The sequence below is a fragment of the Osmerus eperlanus genome, chromosome 2 (assembly GCF_963692335.1).
Source record: "Osmerus eperlanus chromosome 2, fOsmEpe2.1, whole genome shotgun sequence".
Lineage (NCBI taxonomy): Eukaryota > Metazoa > Chordata > Actinopteri > Osmeriformes > Osmeridae > Osmerus > Osmerus eperlanus.
The window spans coordinates 1,957,680-1,979,631 of NC_085019.1; the positions used below are offsets into that span (position 1 = coordinate 1,957,680).

The 21,952-nt window shown below is 47.8% G+C and overlaps 2 protein-coding genes across 2 annotated transcripts; both read right to left on the minus strand.

Annotated features, from left to right (window-relative positions):
• Positions 1–405: 405 nt before the first annotated feature.
• On the minus strand, positions 406–10,098 carry LOC134039978 (forkhead box protein K2-like). The gene is made up of 10 exons (XM_062486204.1): positions 9,602–10,098; positions 5,569–5,763; positions 5,074–5,227; positions 4,737–4,883; positions 4,218–4,411; positions 3,815–4,011; positions 3,431–3,697; positions 3,108–3,317; positions 1,773–2,471; positions 406–1,539 (listed from the first exon to the last, which is right to left on the minus strand). The coding sequence occupies exons 1-9, from the start codon at positions 9,892–9,894 to the stop codon at positions 2,245–2,247; spliced, it is 1,884 nt and encodes a 627-aa protein (XP_062342188.1). The 5' UTR covers positions 9,895–10,098; the 3' UTR covers positions 406–1,539; positions 1,773–2,244.
• An 8,573-nt stretch (positions 10,099–18,671) lies between these two features.
• On the minus strand, positions 18,672–21,541 carry LOC134040858 (phosphoinositide-interacting protein-like). Its single transcript, XM_062487008.1, has 2 exons — positions 21,272–21,541; positions 18,672–20,102 (listed from the first exon to the last, which is right to left on the minus strand). Exon 2 carries the CDS (start codon positions 19,701–19,703, stop codon positions 19,245–19,247), a length of 459 nt encoding a protein of 152 aa, XP_062342992.1. The 5' UTR covers positions 19,704–20,102; positions 21,272–21,541; the 3' UTR covers positions 18,672–19,244.
• Positions 21,542–21,952: the final 411 nt, after the last annotated feature.

Sequence of the window (21,952 nt, forward strand, 5' to 3'; positions counted from 1 at the left end):
TCACTGGAGGTGCGTCTAATGGTGCTGTACCTGTTTGGGTGGGGGTGAGGGGGGGGTCAGCAGTGTTCAATAACATTCCACCACTTCCTCGGTCATCACCTGTAAGACGACCTTCTACACACACACACACACACACAGTCTCTGGAACAGTAAGTACCGCTATCCTGAACATCTACCCTCTGATCTTCCCCTCCAGGTGTGTCTCCAGTGTCCAGTAGGGACTCCCCTAGAAGAGCCACACACAGCAGGGCGACCACACAGAGAACAGCTCAACAATGACACCTGCTGGAGAGAACCCAACCTGCTGGAGAGAACCCAAACTGATTTGGTCTCCACATTTTGTGGCAGAGGGAGGGTGGAGGGAGGGGGCATGTCAGCGAGAAAGAGAAAGTGTGAGACTTAAGAAACGGGTTTAAATTAATTTATTTAAAAAAGCATGTTATCCACTAAAGCAGAACAAACATCAATCACTTCTCTTCTTCTATGGTTCTGGAACATGTAGAATCTGGAGACAGACTGGCCTTGGAGGCGGAAGAACAGATGGTTAACCAATGCCACAATGTCAACACAGCCTGGGGGGGGGGGGGGGGGGGGAAGAGAGAGAGCGAGAGAGAGAGAGGAAAAGGAGGGAATAGAGAGAAAGAGAAGGAGGGAGGAAAAGAAAACGACAAAAGAGAACTAAACAGGAATATTTAGTCAAGTGCGGGTCTGGTCAGAGGGGTAAAGCAGGGGTCAGGGGTACATTTACCATCAACAAACCCAGATTCTCCTGTTGTCTGGTACATGCAAGCTCTGGACAACCACACATGGAAATGATTCATATGCTTATAATTGTCATATTGGTTATTAATATCTGTGCAAGTACTAAAATATGTAGGTATAAACAAAGACATTTCATACAGATTTGACAGAACGAGGATTTCAACAGAAAAAAAATAAAAAAATCTAACCAAACACTCCACTGACGGGTTTTATAAAAACAGAAAAGGTGTCACCTGACACGCAAGGAAGAGGAAGTCCACATATAAAAAAACAAAAAAAACACAAAAAAAAGTGAGTTACTAAATTTATGGTGGAGTGTTTTTTTTTTGTTTGTATTTTTTTAAATGTCACCGACTCCAGTCTTCCTCGTAAGGGCTCCTTTACTTAACTTATTATTATTATGAACCATCTAGAGAGGACACAGCCACACAGGAATGGGTCCTAGTCTCCACTCACAAACAGTGTGGATCTGTCTCAGACAGGGGGGGGGGCAGTTTGGGGGGGTGGGTTGATCAGTATTCAGGTCTGGGGGTGATGGTCAGAGTGGAGAATATGGGGTGTGGAGGAGGGGGTGTGGGGTGGGTGATACGGGCGGGTGGGGGGGGGGGGGGGCTTGGAAAGGAAGGCTAGCTGCCTGAGCATCAGTTAGTCCCTCTTGCCCCGTCCTCCCCCCCTCCTCCTGAGCATCAGTTAGTCCCTCTTGCCCCGTCCTCCCCCCCTCCTCCTGGAAAGTTTCATTTTTACTGACACACCAGGGGTTCGCGTAATACTTGGTAACTTCACCCCCCCCGCGCGCAGGGCTATCTTCCTGGTCTGCTGTGTGGAGGGGGGGGGGGGTGGGTGGGGGTCGGAAGACACGCCGAAGCCAAATTGGTGTCACGTGAACCCCTAATAGATGGCATAAGGTAGAGGAGGTGCGCTGTAATTCCTGTCGCCTTGGATACCGAGCCTACCCTTCTTGGATAGCTGCGAGTTCTCCGTAGCACGTGGGACGTCTAAACCAAGCGCACCTTATGTAGCTCAGGTTTAACAGGTTAGCAGCCCCCCTTCCCCCAGCCCCACGCCGAGGAGCGAGCCAGAGGGGTGGAGCCAACTGCAACCTCCTGCCCAGCCTCATAGTTCCTCTTCTCCTTATAAGGTTAGTTGTTGTTAAGGCTTCCTGTGTTCTTGGGTTCAGACTCCTTCTCCTCCTCAGTGGTGATGTCACAGTTAGGGGGGGACACTTTCAATTAGTCTCTTCGGCCTCTTAGCTCCCCCTCTCTCTTTTCCTTCTCCTCAGCTGTTCCTCAGACGGTCACATGTTCTATGACTAGCAGTTACAATCCAAGTGGCCCTTTAACCAGCGATGTGCTTCGTGTGTTTGGCACCTTAGGCATAGATGGGAGGGAGAGAGTCCATGGGGTTGGGGAGGGAGAGGGATAAGGAGGAAGGAACAGAAGACAGCAATGCTGTGTGTGTGTGTGTGTGTGTGTGGGGTGGGGCCTAGTTGAGGTCGCTGGTCACGGATGTGTCTGTGCTGTCTGCCGTGGCGGGGTGCGGGGGGCCCAGGGGGGGCGCGGGAGGGCCACCCTCGCCCCCGGCCTCTTCCGTTTTGAGGCGCTTGGCGCTGGGGGCCACCGTGGCCAGCGGGGCCCCGTTCTGCTGGCGCTTGGTGGGGAGGGAGGCGGAGATGGAGGCGTGGGCCGCTAACAGGTGGAGCGGGCTGGAAACTGTAGGAGGTAGAGAGAGAGAGATAGATGGATGGAGAGAGGAAGATAAAGAGGGAAAATACAGGAGGTTTACGATCGGAGCAGTATTCTTAAGCAGCTAACTTCCACATCCACGTAGATACACATAAAAAAACGTGTAATTCCTCTGTGTGTTGGGCAGTCCTGTGTGTGTGTGTTGGGCAGTCCTGTGTGTGTGTGTGTGTGTTGGGCAGTCCTGGGTGTGTGTGTGTGTTGGGCAGTCCTGGGTGTGTGTGTGCACGTGTGTGTTGGGCAGTCCTGGGTGTGTGTGTGTGCGTGTGTGTTGGGCAGTGCTGGGTGTGTGTGTGTGTTGGGCAGTGCTGTGTGTGTGTGTGTGTTGGGCAGTGCTGGGTGTGTGTGTGTGTGTGTTGGGCAGTGCTGGGTGTGTGTTGGGCAGTGCTGGGTGTGTGTTGGGCAGTGCTGGGTGTGTGTGTGTGTGTGTGTGGGGCAGTGCTGGGTGTGTGTTTTGGGAAGTGCGTTTGTGTGTGTGTGTTGGGCAGTGCTGGGTGTGTGTGTGTTGGGCAGTGCTGGGTGTGTGTGTGTTGGGCAGTGCTGGGTGTGTGTGTGTTGGGCAGTGCTGGGTGTGTTGGGCAGTGCTGGGTGTGTGGGGTTTCGTACCTGTGTTGGTCTGCAGGGCTGAGGTAGCACAGCTGCTGTGTGTCCCGTTCTGGGTGATAGTCTTGACCGGCAGCTGGTGCTGGCCCAATGGGGCTTGCTGCACTATGGTAACCGTCTGTAAGGGTATCTCTGATTGGCTGGTGGTCTGGATGATGCAACTTGCTCCGCCTATAGAGGCATGGCTGATGGTCGGAACAGGTTCTACTTTAACTGGAGGAGGGACAGGAAGTGGAGGGACAGGAAGTAGGAAGAGTCGATCAACCAATAAGGAGAAGTCATTAAACCATCATGGATGAGACAACAGCGTTCCCCTGGCTACTCACCTTTAACCTCTGAGTGAGCTCCGTTCTCCTGGGGGTCGGAGGTCACCATCACAGCCCCGGGGTTGGCCGAGGTGACGGTGTAGGTGTTGCCGGTGGCGATGGCGGTTGCCATGCCGGTGACGGGGATCTGCTGCAGCACGGTGAGGGCCTGCATCACGGCGGGGGCGGAGGTGGACGAGGTCACGGGAGAGGTCACGGTGTAGGTGACCGGCTTCACCGCGCTCTGGGAGAGCTGGCGCTGGACGGCAATCAGAACCGGCTGGCCTCCTAGACACACAACCAGGGGTGAGAGTGGAGCGTGTGTGAATATCACCTGGTAAGCTCTGTGTGTGTTGCCTGGTAAGTTTGTGTGTGTGTCACCAGGTGTGTGTGTGTGTGGATTACCTGGTGAGTTCTGTGCGAAGCGTGCTTCCTGAATGACGGCTAGTTTGGGCTGGACCACTGAGGAAGGGGGCGGGGCAGGGGCGGGCTCTGGCTCCATGGGAACCGGGGAGCCCTCTCGTGATAGGCTGTCAGGGGTCTGCACGCCACTGGAGTGGGCGGAGAGAACTCCAGTATGACTAGGAGAGGCAGGGGCACTCCTGAGAGAGGGAGGGGGGAGAGAGAAGAGAGAGAGAAGGAAAAGGTACACAGAGGAGGAAGAGAAGAGGTGAGGTGGGAAGAAGAAAGAGTAGGGGAGAAACGACAAATGTTACACAGAGAAAGTGCACCTCTTATAACTGTGGGCTGTAACCAGGAAAGCATGGGTGTGAGGAGGGTGTGGGAGGTGTGTGTGTGTGTGTCCCACCTGGAGGAGAGGGGCCCTAGGGGTGTCCTGAAGCAGGGGACCCCCCGGGGCCTGCGCTTCCTGAAGGCCTGCTCCATCAACTTGCCCTCGGACGATGGGTCGATCCTCCAGAAACTACCTTTCCCAGGCTCCTCCTGGGAGCGCGCCACCTTGATGAAGTAGCGGTTCAGTGACAAGTTGTGGCGGATGGAGTTCTGGAACAGAAAGAAGAAGGGGGGAGGAGAGGAGGAGGAGAAGAGGGGGGGGGGTCAGAGGACCGCAATTAGAGTAGGAACCAACGAGAAGCCACTCATCGCTACTTCACAGAACAAGAGTGAGAGAGACGGGGGAGGGAGAGAAAGAAAGAGGGGGAGCGAGAGAGAGAGGAGGAAACTGTGTGTCCCAAATCTGACCAGCCAAATCTTACCATGTGAACTTGGGTATGTAAGAGACATTACTTGTGTGTGGGCGAGAGGAAGACCTTGTGTGTGTGGTGGTCATTCTGCTGTGAGGTTCTGTGTGTGTGTGCACGCAGCTCACCTGCCAGCCCTTGTCTGCAGTGCGGTAGTAAGGGTAGTTCTTGGTGATGTGTGTGTAGATGCCATTGAGGGTCAGCTGTTTGTCGGGCGCCATGGTGATGGCCTGGACGATGAGCTGGGCGTACGAGTAGGGGGGCTTTGAGTCGTCCTGAGGGGGATAACATTAACAATAAACATTTATTTATAAACATCAAACACTTAATCAAATTATACTTCTAATTCAATGTCCAGGTGTATGTGTATATATCAAGGTGTGTGTATATATCCAGGTGTATGTGTATATATCCAGGTGTGTGTATATATATCCAGGTGTGTGTGTGTGTGCAGGTGAGCCTCACCTTAGGGCTGTCCCCTCCTGAGGCATCCTTGTCGTTCTCAGACTGAGAGTTGTCGGCTATGAGCTGCAGCTCTGCAGAGCTCACCATCCGGCCCCCCATCCTGTACCCAGAGGAGCCCGCCCCACGGGGGCTGGAGGGGCAGGAGTTAGCGGCACTGGGGGGGAGGAGAGGTGGAGGAGGGAATAGAAAAGGAAAGAGGAAGATAAGTCGAGTACCCACCCACCACCCCCTCATTGCAGACAATTACATCCCAAACACAGTCAACTCAGTCCAGTAGAGTGGACCAGGTCAGTCTAACCTACCTGAGGACTGGGGGGGCGGGTAAAGCTGGCAGGTGGGCGGGTGCTAGGCAACCTACCTGAGGACTGGGGGGGGCGGGTAAAGCTGCCAGGTGGGCGGGTGCTAGGCAACCTACCTGAGGACTGGGGGGGGCGGGGTCAAGCTGCCAGGTGGGCAGGGACAAGCTGCCAGGTGGGCGGTTGCTAGGTGACCTACCTGATGGTGCCTGTGGGCGACGGCAGAGGGCTGATCAGGTGGGCGATGTTGTCGGGGATGTTGATGGTGAGTGGGGCGATGTGCGGCTGCACAGGCTTCACCGGAGACTCGGGAGCCTCGCGCCTCACTCGCTTCCCATTGGACAACGCCGTGAAGGTGATCTTGATGTTGGTGCTGGGGAAACGAAACGTGCACCTGCGGAGAGGAGGGAGGGTTAGAGCAGGAGGACAGGAAGAGAGGAATGTTTAGATGAGAAGGAAGAGGAGAGAAAGAGGACTGTTCAGACGAGGAGGAGAGGAAGAGAGGAATGTTTAGATGAGAAGGAAGAGGAGAGAAAGAGGACTGTTCAGACGAGGAGGAGAGGAAGAGAGGAGACGGTGTCTGAATTGAATAGTTTTTAAATTTGAAACGTTCAAACTCATTATTGTATGCAACATGTTCAATTGTATTTCAGATTCAAATTGAATCGGATGGTTTGAAATATAATTTTACTCATACTGCTTTCAACTTGTGAGTACCAAAACCGAAGTCCTACTATGTGGCCCCAAATCCAAAAGAGAGATGCTTATTAAGAATCTTGGAGGTTTAACCCCCTGTCTTAAACCAGAGGTGACGAGTCTCGGTGTAATCCTGGACTCAGATTTGAATTTCAACTCTCACATTAATAAAGTGACCAAAACAGCTTTCTTTCACCTGAGGAATATAGCAAAGGTACGACCATTCATAAACCAAAATGATGCAGAGAAGTTAATTCATGCTTTTATATCCAGCCGGCTGGACTACTGTAACGCACTTTTCACTGGTATTCCCAAGAAAACCACTGAAAGACTACAGCTCATTCAAAATTCTGCAGCTAGATTATTAACCAAAACTAAAAGGAGAGAACACATTAGTCCTGTCCTAGCTACTTTACACTGGCTCCCTGTTACCTTCAGAATTGACTTTAAGGTCCTTTTCCTCACATACAAAGCTCTACACGGACAAGGACCTAGCTACATTGCTAACTCCTTTATAAACTACACACCAGCTAGAACACTGCGATCATCAAATGCAGGCCTATTAGAGGTCACCAGAAGCAGTCATAAGAAGATTGGTGATTCGGCCTTTGTCAATTACGCCCCAAAACTATGGAACAAATTACCCATAAATATTAGGGAAGCAAACACTCTAGACATTTTTAAAAGTGAGCTTAAAACCTACCTTTTTACCGAAGCATTTAAGTAATTTTATCTCAAAAGGGTTTCCTACTTTTATTAATTGTATTATTGTTACTTTTAAGATGCATGTTTAAAGTTGGTTTCTCTCTTGAACAGAGATCTTATTGGGATTTTTATTTTTGTTTGAATTGTTTATCACTTGTATTATTGTTTTTAATTGATTTTATGTAAAGCACCTTGAGCTGCAATTCTTATATGAAATGTGCTATATAAATAAAGTCTTACTTACTTACTTACTTACTTACTAGTATTTCAATTTAGGTGAAGTTCCAAAATCAGTTTTCAAATTAATTTTCAACCCAGGGGCACTTATACAGAAACCCTAGACTAGGTAGAATCGAAAAGCACCGATTCACTTATTTTCAGTACACATACTGAAATATAACCTTGCTTATTAGGTCCAATGTCAACCCGGCATCACTGTAGTGTGTGGTGGTAGGATCGAAGCTAGCAGTTGCATAGAGCAAGCAGTGGGGTAGAGGGCCTCATTCTCAATGCTGAGCATGCCAGTGCAAACAACAGCTTGCCAAACCCCTACAAAACTGGCACACTCACACACACACACACAACAGGGCTGATAGCCAGCCTTGTGAGGACAAACAAACACTTCAATGAATGCTCATGTACTTCTAACACTCTCACGGGTAACACAGCCTAGCTAGGTAACAAGCCAGCTACAATTATATCCTCACTCTCTCAGGGGCAACAGTCTAGTTGACTAGCTTGCTACAATTAAACATACACTCAGGGGAAACACAGGCTAGCTAGCTAGCTAGCTACAACGTGTACACACCCCATCACTCTCTTAGGACCTGGAGCTAGACAGGTAGCTACATACACACCATCCTTCCCTCTCTGAGGGGAAAACAGGCCAACTAGCTAGCTCAAACACCACCTGAGGCTAGGTAGCTACTACAAACGCTACTCCTCTGAACACACCAGCAATGACTCAGAGGCCTGAACATTCAGAGACCACAAATGCAAGTTGGCATCAAAAACGGCCAAAATACTAGTGCGTGGCCCCTTATCCAACGTGCCAACTAGGCCTTGACAAACCAGGCAAGATTTCGAGAGAGTTGCAGAGACTTATAAGAGTCCTTTCCTAATTGTCTGGGGGGGGGGGGGGGGGGGCTTTCAATGCAGTTAAAGCTGCATTGAAAAGGGACAGTATATAGTATAACAGAACTTAACATAAACTCTAAACGTGTGTGCTGTATGGTTTGACACTGATGGTAGTGGTGTCCTGGATCCAGGTGGGCCCAGCAGGGTGTCCTGGATCCAGGTGGGCCCAGCAGGGTGTCCTGGATCCAGGTGGGCCCAGCAGGGTGTCCTGGATCCAGGTGGCCCCAGCAGGGTGTCCTGGATCCAGGTGGCCCCAGCAGGGTGTCCTGGATCCAGGTGGGCCCAGCAGGGTGTCCTGGATCCCCCCGGCCCACAGTCATGTCCCGACAGCCAGACGGGTGTGTTGACCTCAAGAATGCTGTGCTTTGTTGACGTCACATTCCTCGCTGTGCGCTGCCTGGGATTACAAAGCCAGCAGCACACACTGCTTTTACAACCTTGAGAGTGGTGTGTGAAAGTGTTTGTATGTGTGTGAGAGAGAGAGAGCAAGGGCTTGCAGAGGCCTAGTCGGTCCCATTTACGGGCTCACAAGAAAAAGGAAACAAATTTGTTAGGCCTCCCTCCCTCTCTCTCTCTACACGACCTGAAAACCACAACAACCATCACTACCACACTGGATCGAGTCCCACTACCCACCCACTTCCTGTTTCAGGTCCAGAACTGAGACACATCAGATACCCCAACATGACATCAAAGAACCGATGACCCAACATGAAGAGAACCCAGACACATGGAGATCAGTAACTGCCTAGAAGGGTAATCACACAAAGCTATTCACGACCATACCCAGTCAGTTAAGTGAGAAAGATTCCTCCACAGTTTTAATGCAATTCAACCATGTTATGATTATGACCCTTCATTAGTGCAGTTGAGTACACAATAAGAACAGCAAAAACCGATGCAGTTTCTAAGCTGTGGCCGAGGGCAAACTATTTGATGAACAATGATCTTGTTACAAGACTCTTACTTGACTACATGACCAGGCTTGCGTTTGAAGTTCAAAATGTAGGCATAAACTGCTAATACGCAGGATGGAATCAACTCAGACAAGCCACTCAATAGCGACCTAGCCAGTAAAGTTGAGTGGAGTCAAAGTTCTGATCGCCAACTTAAAATTCTGCCTCTTTCGTCACCATTGGATTCATACATATCAACAGCAGCTCCTGGTAAAGTAACTTGTGATCCATTGTGGTCAAAAACATCTCATGAACACCTCCATATCGCGACCCTTCGAGAACTAATAGCAGAATGTAAACAAAAGAATGCCTCTCCCCTTGCTTAACTACGTTAGTTCTTAGTACAGCCCACAAAACATTTGCTTGAGTATTTGTAAATTATTTTGGTGGGGTATTAATCTATAGCTGATACTAATGCAGCACGTCACAAACGGTATACTTTTGCAAATAAAGCAAGGAATGAGGACTTGGAAATGGTTTGGTTACGCGTAAAGTTACACACACACAGATCCTTACGCTCAACATAATGTAAACATTGGTCTGTGTGGTCGTCATGGCTATCCTGGCCAGCCAGCTCGTGCTGCATAGATGATGGTGGGCAGAGAGAGGAAATGGCAGCTTGCACAGAGGAGAAGGGGACGACACGTGCTCAGTGGTAGCCAATTCAAAACAAAAACATTACACGGTGTCTATCGTTTGTAACAGCCTCACGCAATATATTTTAAACGTTACACTTACATTCTTGGAAGTTGCAGAGGTGGCGCCCCCCGTCTGAGGAAAACCCCATCCACGAACACCCCGTTTTTACCGAGACACCGCAAATAGAAGTCCCCTCCACCGGAGCCATCGTCGGTGACAGTGAATATCTCGAGATGCCTTCTAGAAATGAAACTGGAATGACCCATGCTTACATCTACGGAACCTTGAGACGAGTTCCGCCCGATAGTCGCCGATCGCTTTTTCATCAAGTACTCAAATTCTCGGCCCTCAAGCCGGGCAACCGGCCCAGACGACCCGCTTACCATCGCCATGTTAAAGAATAAAAAGGGGATTAATGCCAAATTTTTGGTTACTAAAGACCGGTATATGAACGGCCGTGCAGGACTTTTCTATTGTGTCTCAATTAGCCGAATCTATGAAAGGGACATCCAAAGAAAAATACAAATTTAGAGGGGAACGTGTTTTACCGGGGAGAGCGGCTCCGACCCACCGCCGAGAGAAAGGGTAGGGAAAGGATCCAAGCAAACAACGCTATAGGGAGCTGCGATATGACTGACAACCGTTAACACCAATGAAAAATGGACATGCCTTCTAGCCAATTCCAGGATCACCAATCATACGCAAGCACAGTCTTCTAGTGGATTGCTCAAGGTTGGTTGAGAGGAAGCGTAAGAGTGTAGTGTGGCAAACTGAAAACACGACACGGATCTTCTTTATAACGCAAAACTTGATATATTTCGTACAACTGTTCTTCAGTAATAAATAAAGAACACGTTGTTGAATCAGCCCGTATCCATAAGTATGGTTTACAGCGAACGCGGACAATATCAGTTGAACACTTTGCCGTATTTTTAACATTCCAAATAAACTGCGCCATTCCGAATTCCACTCCTGGTCTTGAACTAGGCAACGTTTTGCAGCAACTTGCTGAAACCATGGAGGTCACATCATCTAGATCATTTTAATATTTACAAGTCACTGTGTAAAATATCTCATGGGTCTATTTTCAGTCCAGTCGAGCATCATCCAATCATAGAGGTCAATTACCCTTTCAGATCAGCGCTAACCCTACCCGTGCAGAGACGTAGTAGAACGTGTCTGTTCAACACATGTGCTTTCGGAGATGACGTCATTGATCGGCGAGTCTGCCCTCTGCCCCCCCCCCCCCCCCCATCCCTCCTAGGCCGCTTGTTTGTAAACAGAGCACCGGTCGCGGTGGGGGGAGGGGAAGTGAGATTAACACCTCTTGACAACAGATCACGCCATCGTCGCACCATAGCGACAGGTCTCACTAAACGACTGGACTAATGTTTATTAAACGTCCTCTTTGCTCGGTGGTATTACGCATAGTACACGCAAATGGTGTAGCCTATCTATTTTTTGGTGCCCTTCCGTGTTCTCTTCCTCCTCATAACCGGTAGTTCTTACAGGTGTACCGAAGGTCAACTACGATATCAACCCTGCTAGATGGCTGTATGCCATGAAGGGTCGACCTGCAGGGTTTGGAGACAATGTCATTACATTTTCCCACCACTAGATCGAGACATACACCTTTCAGCCTCTCGTCACTTGACTACGTTCGACTGCATGGAAAGGAAAACATGTTTTACAAAGGGAAGTTGTATTAGCTCGTTCACACTACACACGTTAAACAGTAGATTCCTTTAATATATTATGATTTTCTTCCTCTCTCTTTCTGTTTATGTTTCTCTCAATTCTCTGTTTGTTTCTCTCTATCTCAAACACACACACATAGGTTTTTCAAATGATTAAAAGCCTTTTTTTAATATCCATATTTCCATACACTGACAGTTGACTCATGAGTGGTAATTGCATTCAAAAGCTCTCTGTTCATTTAGGAAAACCACTGGAACTGTCTAATGATGATGATGATGTATTCCACAAGACCACGGAAGCTCTCTCTCTCTCTCTCCCTCCCTCTCACTGTCTCCTCTCCCCCTCTCTCTCCCAACCCTGTTTATTTGAACACAAAACATTGCTGCCCTGATGCCAGAACAAAGACTAGAATAGACATGGAGTCTGCTGAGAAAAGCGATTTATTTGTTAGTTCCTACTGAAATAGCTAAAAATGGTAATCTGAACACAGTACAACTCATAACAACCTATACTGTTCATGCTAAATACTTAATCTCCAGTGGGAGATGAGATGCTACTGAGGTGTTCCGTACACCTTTCCACTGCCATGGAAACCCGGAGAGGGAGACAAAGATACATTTACATTTAAAGAGATATTTAGAAGGAGAGAGAGAGAGAAAGCTAGCAAGAGAGAAAGAAAGATAAAGGGCAGAAATAGAGCGGGAGAGAAATAAAGATATAGGAGGAGAGAAAGAGATATGGTAGGGGACAGAAGGAATGGTGTGAGAGATAAAAGTGAACAACAGGAAAAGGGGTGGGGGGAGATGGAGAGAAGGGAACATGAATGAAGGTTGACGGAAGAAAGTGACGTGGAGGAGAGAAGAGGAATAACATTAGGCCTCTGCTCCATTTCCTCTAAATGGACACATTAGCCGGTCTCCAGTGTGAGAATATCTCTCAGGGTGAACTTATGTTGCTTAGAGTACTGAGTAAAGTAGGGAGGGGGGGGGGGGGAAGAGGGGGGGGGGGGGACATGAAGGATGGGGGAGAGAGATGGACTGAGAGAGAGACGGAGAGAGAGATTGGGATGGGGTTGATTGTAGGAGAAAGATGGTGGTGGTGTGGGAAAGATGGAGGAAGAGAGAAATAGAAGGGGAGATGCCCTATCCCCAACCAATGTATCCCTATATACAGTATTTAAATGCAATACAGCCCCTTTGTACCCCCTGTGCACTCTTATGAACCCCCATGCAAGGCCCCCCTTATGTACCCCTATCCAATGTAACCCCTATGAAGCCTCTCAAGTGTTTCATACTGAAGCCTCGAGCCCTCCTCTTTCCTTTCTGACACATCTCCAGGTGATTACTTTGGCAGGTTTGCCAGAGGGTGTAACTTCCCACAGCTGCACCCTCGCCTCCTGTTAGACGGGTTCAGCGAGCCGCCTCACAAAGGGTGGGCTAAAGCGACACACAAAGAGTCGGTTAACATCACACAACAGGTAAACATTACATTACATTTAGTCATTTAGCAGACGCTCTTATCCAGAGCGACTTACAGTAAGTACAGGGACATTCCGGGAATCGAACTGGCACCCTTCGGATTACTAGCCCGACTCCCTCACCGCTCAGCCACCTGACTCCCCTTGTATAGCCGCATACCCAGGAATTGTGTCATCCTCCACATTTGTAAAGTTCTGAATTCATGTGAGACGAAACCAAACGTAAAGACATCACAAGACTTAGTATTGAACATAAGAAGTGTCCAGAAGCAATTTCACTGTCATAAATTAGTTGCTACGGTTTACACTAACTTCATTTTTCAATGCTGTAAAGTGCTCTAACAGTCCAGCACAGTACAGCAAAGAGTGTCTGTCCGTCCTTCACCCTAATACAGTCATCCATAACTCACCACAAACACACACACATACAACACATACAGGCACACACGTGTAAACACACGCATACAAACATACACACGTTACTCTTCATGAAAACCAAGTCGCTCCCCGCTACATGTCCATCGCAGCTGGCGTTGTGTTCTAAGGTGTGGGGAAGACCTACCAGAGTCAACAGCAACTTAGACTCCCTAAGTTTGATCCATGAGACAGATTCCTGGTGTGAATCCGGTTTGATTCATTGCTTGATTCCAGTTTGAGTCCTTGTTTACATAGGTGTACTCCATGGGTAAATAATAGCACTGCATCTTTATTACGTATGACATACTTCAAGCTTCTCCTCCTCCTAGTAGCTTATCCTAGACCCTCCTCCTCACACAGATCAAAGTTCTTCAAACGTTCCCTGCAGTCCTCAAGGTTCCAGGGTGCTGTGCCACTGAGCTACCCCCCCAGTTGAGGTTGGCATTGACAGTGTTCTCTGCGTTCCATTCCAGGTTCTTCAGAGGAACGTAGCGCCGCGCTCGTCCGGTTCCTCTGGAGGTCACTTGGGCAGAAGAAGCTCATTGTAGGGCACCGTGAGGCTTCCCATGTACCAGAAGATCCAGAAGATCAGGCTGATGAAGATGAGGAGGGGCCCAGAGAGGATGAAGAAGTCCCAGAAGCTGAAGGAGGCGAATATCCCGAGGAGGAAGAGGATGAGGCCCACCACGTCGAAGATGATGGCCAGCGTGAGGAAGAAGGTGCAGCGACCTTTCTCTGAGGGTTCCATGGCAGGGACGTACTAAAACACACACACACTGGAAACTGGCTGTATCTTTGTCTGGCTGTAATCTGGGAGTGAAGGACAGAGCTGTCAGGATGGAGAGCGTTCTGACGCACACTGCAAGGATGGTGTCTTTGGCAGGGCAGGCTGTCTGGCTTGTTTACCGGCTGCTTGGCTTGCTGGCTGGCTTGGTTGTAGGCTCGCTGTCAGTTTTATTATGAGTCTCCCTGGATGACTGTGCGGCTTGACTGAGGCAGGCTGACTGACTGAGAAAGAGTCAATGGGAAAAGCTTTGTAACAAGTCTTTTATCCTCATGAGCACTGCCCTGCATTGCTGGCATAGCTCGGGTGGCTGGACTGGTCCTTCTCCTCCAGCATGACAGATGGAGTTCCTTTTGACTTCTTTGCTATTAACAGAACAAAGCCCTGTGGTATTGCCTCATTCCTTTACACCACCTCCTCACCCTAACTCATCCATCAACAACACCACTGCAGTGTGACTTGGCATATACCTAAGTCCTAACGAACATTGCGAAATGACACTGCACAACATTGACAAATGACTACAGCATAAGGACATCTTGATGACACTTCTGAAGATTGGAATGGTATAAAGTGACTACACTATAGAACAGTAGCATGTTCTAAATGATATAACACTTTAGAACATCAGCACATTGTGACGCGACACCTTAGAATGTTAGATTATAAAATGAAATGGCTGTCATCGGCATTCTATATACATCTGTCAAGTTCAAGGAAAATGTTCTTATCAGTTGTATATATTGTAAACCTTTGTTTAGCCTAGTGTGATGTGTGATCGCAGATCTGTCCGATATGTGAGAGATAGCGTCAGTCTGGTGTTGATATGTACTGTATGTTTACAATCCTATATTATAGCTATCACACATTGTATCAAGCATTCTATCAGTGTGTAAAATATTGTATGTCATAATGATACAATCAGCAGTAAATATAGAAAAGAGCAAGATGTGTTTGTGTGCGTAAACCACATTCCGCACCTCTTTTTAAGTGATCTGCTACTGTATGCTGTGATGTCATCTGAACAGTGCCATCTTTGGGACAGACAGGGGAACTAAGTACTGTGGCAACTTCTCTCTGACCCCTCCCTCCCTCTCTCTCTCTCTCTCCCTCCCTCCCTCCCTCTCTCTCTCTCTCTCTCTCCCTCCCTCTCTCTCTCTCTCTCTCTCTCTCTCTCCCTCCCTCCCTCCCTCTCTCTCTCTCTCTCTCTCTCTCTCTCTCTCTCTCTCTCTCTCTCTCCCTCTCTCCCTCCCTCCCTCCCTCCCTCCCTCTCCCCCTTTCTCTCCCTCCCTCTCTCTCTCTCTCTCTCTCTCCTCTCTCCCTCTCTCCCTCCCTCCCTCCCTCCACTCTCCCCCTCTTTCTCTACCTCCCTCTCTCTCTCTCTCTCTCTCTCTCTCTCTCTCTCTCTCTCTCTCTCTCTCTCTCTCTCTCTCTCTCTCTCTCTCTCTCTCTCTCTCTGTCCCTCCCTCCCTCCCTTCTCTACCCAAACCCATTCTTTCCGGGCCTATCAACAAGCAGATATTCTAACATGCGATATTCAAGTCAGTTCAGCTCAATTCAACAGACTCCCTAATGATTTAGAAAGTGGATATAATGTGAGTACTGTACACAACCAAAAACAGAAATGGCATTTATCCCCAAGGCCTCTGTTTACACCTCAGTTAAAAGTACCACGTCGATCTTACGTGAGTGTGTTTTTACAAACCACACAACTACACGTGTTCAGCAAGGTCCGTTAAGGAAGGCCACGTAGGCCTGGGAAAAAGTCAACACATGGGCGAAACCAAACATGACACCCCAGGATTGTCAACAATAGGTTGGCTATGGGCTTCGAGCTCAGCTGACTTGACCAATCAGATGGTTGTATAGTGCAGGGTGGATAAACCTGTTTGTTCACTGTTCTTCTGCAGTGTCATCAATGCAGAGCTCACACAATACCACTATATACACCCTCAGTCTCAGGCAACAGTCACTGTTTAGCATCTAAACTGTCATCCCAAAATGGCTGAGTTTTGATTCTGGGTGACCACATCCCTAGCAGTCATTTGACAGAATGATACATAACATGGAAATAAATTAGAAGCCAAGAATCATCCTGGATATGCCTTCAGATGGTCATTCAGCAGTGGCTTCTTCTGGCGGTGCAACAAGATGGTGTGCAGATCTTTGTCTTCCCTGGTGTGAACGGGCACAGTCTGGGCATAACTTCTATTCTGGATCTTAAATAAGAAACATTACACAAACAAAACATTATGTTATATTATTGTTCCATGACGTCTGAACCAAACGGTTATTTGAAATAACGAACTAGGGCTACTCCTGTAGTGGAAACCTAGAATATTATTTAGGTGACATCAGGCTCTTGGAAGCACCTGTTTCTCATAGATTAAATATATAATCTACCTATAATTACTCATACGGAAGTAACAGTGTTATAGATTAAACCAACAACATAACAGGATATGTTGTCTTTACCTCCAAGACAACTCTTCACGTCCGAGGTCTCAATGGCAGGTCTCTTCTTAATCTTCTCCTGTAGGTGGTCGATGCCACTGTTGTCGGATTCGTAACCTTCATTCTGAAAAACTACCGATTTCCCCCATGTGATCCGTGAGGCGATGTGAACATTTGGATACCGCTGATTCTCATCGTCTTTGTCTGGCGCAAACTTCTCGCGATCCAAATCATCCGGTTTTAATGTTGCTGAAAACTTCGTCGATAACTTTCTGGCCAAGCGCACAATACTTTCTTTCTTTTTCAGTAAGATTTGCCCAAAACTATCCTCGGATACATGTATATTTCCTATGTACCACATAAGCCACAAAGCCAGACTGGAGAAAATTATGAGGGACCCGCTGTATATTAAGAAATCACCATAAAAAATTCCATTTTTACGCAAATCACCAAATATACCGACAAAGAGAACAACGAGACCAATTATATCAAACGCTATAGCCAGGAAAAATAACGTCGCACACCCGCCGATGCACGGTAGTTCCATCCTTGTAGGTGTGTAGCTGAGAATAACGGAAGATGATTTTATCCCCTGCTCGTGCGGAGGACACACCTGCAAACTAGGAAACAGCTCGTGACGTCACTGAACCTTTCCATTCCCGGCTTTTGTGCTTGCAAATACATTTTCTACATCTTCAGAGCCCGGTTAAACTGAGATAGACTTTTCGGCCTACAGGTTGTGTAAGGTCCTATGCTGGCTCTCACCTTTTCTATTGATGCAAATCATGCTGCACACAATTTGACTGTCAAACTAGTATTCACCTGAGTATTCACCTGTAGTGACATGACAAGGAAAAAAATGATCTTAACACAGCTGGTGAAAATAAATACTGTAAATGGATAAGTAAATACCGCGAGCTCTAAAGTCTCAAGCAGACTCACGCATTTCAACCAGTTCACACGCTCTCACGCAACACCTTGTATTTCTCACGCTGAGAAGTAAGGGATAACTTGTCCTGCTATATTAAAAGACGAGGCACAGGCATACGGAGGGATGTTTTCTGGCGAATTGAGAGCTGTATCGAGTTATACAGTTGAATCAGGTGAGGGAGTCAGGTGGCTGAGCGGTTAGGGAATCGGGCTAGTAATCCGAAGGTTGCCAGTTCGATTCCCAGTCATGCCAACTGACGTTGTGTCCTTGGGCAAGGCACTTCACCCTACTTGCCTCCGGGAGATGTCCCTGTACTTACTGTAAGTCGCTCTGGATAAGAGCGTCTGCTAAATGACTAAATGTAAATGCCATCTACCAGCCAATCAGAAACACCAGCAGAATCCCGTAATCTCACTCGAAACTTCTGATAAAACTTGAGAGCCTGCAAAACGCAAATATTAATTGAAACTGTTTTTTTGTATACCAATAAAAGAAAAGTTTAAATAATATCAAGTAAAATTACATTTCATTTTTACTCAATGATATTGTTGATATTCATGTCTTTCAATAGTCTATACTAGTAAGCTACATTCAAATGGTATGAAAAGTGTCAGCCTTTTTACAGTCCAACCTTCATAGAAGAGGAAATTCAAATCAGATCCGAAGGTCCAGGTCAAAGAGGACAACTCTCCCTTTCCCTGTCTGTCTGTCTGTCTGTCTGTCTGTCTGTCTCTGCCTGTCTGTCTGCCTGTCTGTCTGTCTGTCTCTATCTCCTGTCTGACTTATTGCCTTTCTCAGTCACTCTTTCTCTCTGCAGTTTTGAGAGTAAAGTGCTCTACTCTTAACCTTGAATTATTCATCAGTGAGCCACAACTGTAAACATCTCCTCAACAGAGCTCTCACATACAGGAACTAGAGGCTTACACGACCAATACTGGCTCTTCAGAGCTCAGATGTGGTTACTTTGCACTTTGTGTGGTAAATATAAAGACTTCCTCAATCTCGACCTCTGAATATCTATGGCACTATTTGTTTATAGCTTTGGATGAAAACGTCTGCTCAATGAATGAAATGGGAAATGTAATGTAATGCAAAAGGAGGCAGGAAGTGAGGTCACTGCAACATGATCATTTGCATACTGTTCTGTTTCCTTTATTGTGCTCAATAACATCCTAGATTATCCTGCAGACTGGTCATGCATATACTGGCAGAGGTAAACCTTTGAGTACATATATGTGAAATGAGCAGAGCTAGTTCAGGCATGGTACTCGGGCAGCGCGCGCCATATCATCCATCGCCGTGTTCTCAGCCCATAGGTTTAGCTTGATAGGCGGCGCTATAAAGGACGCACACGCGTCCTCGATTACCTTTGTGTCACCCACCACCATCCCCTTCTCCCCCGTGTTGTCTGTCTGTTCTCCCCGTGGGGGATTTAACTCGTTGCTCCCTGCCTCATGTCCTGCATGCTGCAGTGAAGGCAGGGAGCGCTTCCCCATGTACATCCATTCCGCCAATGCAAAATCACGTGAGTGTCTTGAATGAACTGGAAATATTACAATAACAGTCCACTAACATCAATGTTTCTGTCTCTGAAATGATGACTGAGTAGAGTCTATCTACTATTTGTACATTTGTGTCATCCACTAGTGTTGACATATGTATATGTACACAGAGAAGGGTATACAGGGATACAATCACCCACCAATGTCAATGTCTTTGTCTCTGAATCAGTGATCCAGCAGTGTCTTTGAAAAGCACAGATTTATGCCACTGTGCATTTGAGGTCTATGCACCATTTGTACATTGCTTCACAAAATCATCTGCTGAAAGAATAAAATGGAAATGCCAATAAAAATTGGGTGTAATGGATGTCAGCCGCCTGAGACCCATTATCACCGAGCTAAAGCCCCGCCCCCGTCAGTTCATGTTTCAAACCACCAGCAGCTCGTACGAGCAGTCCCCGAACCACCTCTGCTGCGGCTCACACGTTGAAGAGCGGTGGCCTGTAACAGCTTAGAGGCCTTTTCATGGACGCCATCTTTTTGTTGTCCTTGGTGACGGGGATCAGAACCAACCCCACCACCAGCACCATCAGACCAATAGACACCAGGCCCGGACCGAGGATGATGGTCACCTTTCTGTTGTGACCATAGAAGAAGAGCCCACTGATGAGCATGCCGCAGGCCAGTATGCTGCCCCCGGTGGTCATCAGGTGAATAGGGAACCAGTACACGTCTCGGGTGCGGGTGCTGGGGCCTGGCGCCCAGAGGGACTGGCTACGGGACAGGCTGAAGACAGTGCTCTCCGTGTGGGTGGTGCGGGGCGTCGGGGGGGTTGTGGGGGTCACGGGGGATGCGGGGGTCACGGGGGTCAGAGAGTCCCTGGACTTGAAGTGCGGGGGGCGCTCCCCTAAGGGGATGTTCTCTGTGCTGGCTGCCATGGAATGAGTTCACCCTCCTCTTCCTCTCTGGACCTCTCCTCACAGGGCTCGTTCTCCTTCCTCTTCCTCTCTGGACCTCTCCTCACAGGGCTCGTTCTCCTTCCTCTTCCTCTCTGGACCTCTCCTCACAGGGCTCGTTCTCCTTCCTCTTCCTCTCTGGACCTCTCCTCACAGGGTTCGTTCACCCTCCTCTTCCTCTCTGGACCTCTCCTCACAGGGTTTGTTCACCCTCCTCTTCCTCTCTGGACCTCTCCTCACAGGGCTCGTTCTCCTTCCTCTTCCTCTCTGGACCTCTCCTCACAGGGCTCGTTCTCCTTCCTCTTCCTCTCTGGACCTCTCCTCACAGGGTTCGTTTACCTTCCTCTTCCTCCTCTTCCTCCTCTCTTCACTTGCTTATGTCTAGAAAGGGGCAGCAAGAGAGAGGGGATGTGCATTGGGGATGGTAATTACAGTAATCAAATACATGTGAAACATTTTGACAAATATTTACCTTATTTATTTACTTCTCAGACAGTGTTTTCTATCCGGACCACAATAAACAGAATGAGAATAATGTTTTGAAACATTTCTGTGGTATTGTTTTCATCGACAAAATGTTGACAAACGTTTTATATTTAATTTAATTCTTTATATTTGGATGCTGTTTGAGCCCGGTCCTATGACTATCTAAACTGAATACAAAACACCATTAATCTAAATCGCAGTGAACCACAATAACATCAGGAACATATTTAGGTTTATTATTATTATTATTACTTCTCAGAGAAAGTTTCCCACCATGACTACAATAAACAGTATGTCTTGGAAGTTTATTAACTAAAAGGGCTTTGTGGTCTGGTGTGTTACTGACGCACCATCATCAGAGGATGATCCTCCCTGTCAGTAGTAAAGGAGAGAGACACACAGTCACTCTCTTTACATTTAGTCATTTAGCAGACGCTCTTATCCAGAGTGACTTACAGTAAGTACAGGGACATTCCCCCCGAGGCAAGTAGGGTTAAGTGTTGCCCAAGGACACAACGTCAATTCGCACGGCCAGGAATCGAACCGGCAACCTTCTGATTAATAGCCCGATTCCCTAACCGCTCAGCCATCTGACTCCCTTTACGTCTTTACATCTCCGCTCAGGGTGGGTGTATCACTTCTGAGCCACGTACCTCCACCCTCCCCTGTGTGTGAGATGTGGTGTTATAGGAAACACCCTGTTTAACTACCTCATGCTTCTCTGTGCGGAAACAAACTCACATTGCAACACAGTATTCACTTCAACAACACGACTGACATGTGTTAAATCATTTGCTCGCGGAAAAAAACCCTTTTTATATAAAATAAAACAATTATTTACTTGAAGCATACCTGCCATATAAATGTAAATATTGATGACATACTGTATTTTGAGGTACATTGCACTAATCTGATTGCAAAAACAATCAATTATCTGAAACGTTATCATTGCCAGGAGGATGTAGAACGATTTGGATCGTATCAGACTTAACAGAATATCGTTTTATCAAAGCCTTTCAGTCCATAGCATTGACCTGATCATAACAGACACACCATACACCCACCATAGGACTGCAGATCAATCCGTTGCTTTGAAGCTCTTCTCGAAAGCCTGAGCATGTTCACCAGGTCCAGGAGAGAGAGAAGGACGCCCTTCACATGCTAGAGAAACTGGCCTAGGGTGGAGGGTGAGAGGCAGGCAGGGAAGATGGAGCAGGACTTTAGTCTTCTTCTCCCTGGCTGCTTCTTTCACCGGACGGCGATGCTCTCTGGGTGGATGAGAGAGCACAGGCTGTCACTCCTCCTGGGGTTGTGAGTCTGTCTAACAGTGGAGTAGAGTACACTGAGGGGTCCGAGTTATGTGTGTGTGTGTGTGGAGGGAGGGAGGGAGGGAGGAAGAGGGTGGGGGCATCCCTCCTTTGAAAGCCCTTTCAGATGAACTGGGCGTTTCCTGTTGTTGTGAATGTACATAATGACAGAGAGACATAGTCATAGAATAAAGAGATGGAAAAAGAGAGAGTGAGAGAGAGAAACAGAGAGAGAGAGAGTGGGAGAGGCAGCAAAAGCGGAATAAATAGAGAGAGAACAAATATATAGAGATGGATAGAGGGACAGGATGGTTAGCCAGACAGTGAGACAGAAGAGAGATAGACATGCAGTGGCATGCCTGTCCTTCTGAGTGTCACCTCATCGTCAAATGATCAGGATCTCTTTTAAGGAGTCAGGTGGCTGAGCGGTTAGAGAAT

Bases quoted from the DNA above. Each gene is read 5' to 3' on its own strand.
- LOC134040858 (XM_062487008.1), bottom strand. From the start codon at position 19,703: ATGGCAGCCAGCACAGAGAACATCCCCTTAGGGGAGCGCCCCCCGCAC.
- LOC134039978 (XM_062486204.1), bottom strand. From the start codon at position 9,894: ATGGCGATGGTAAGCGGGTCGTCTGGGCCGGTTGCCCGGCTTGAGGGC. The intron at 4,412-4,736 runs GTGAGCTGCGTG...TTTCTGTTCCAG, and splicing joins CTGCAGACAAGGGCTGGCAG to AACTCCATCCGCCACAACTT. The intron at 3,318-3,430 runs GTGAGTAGCCAG...TCCCTCCTCCAG, and splicing joins AGCTCACTCAGAGGTTAAAG to TTAAAGTAGAACCTGTTCCG.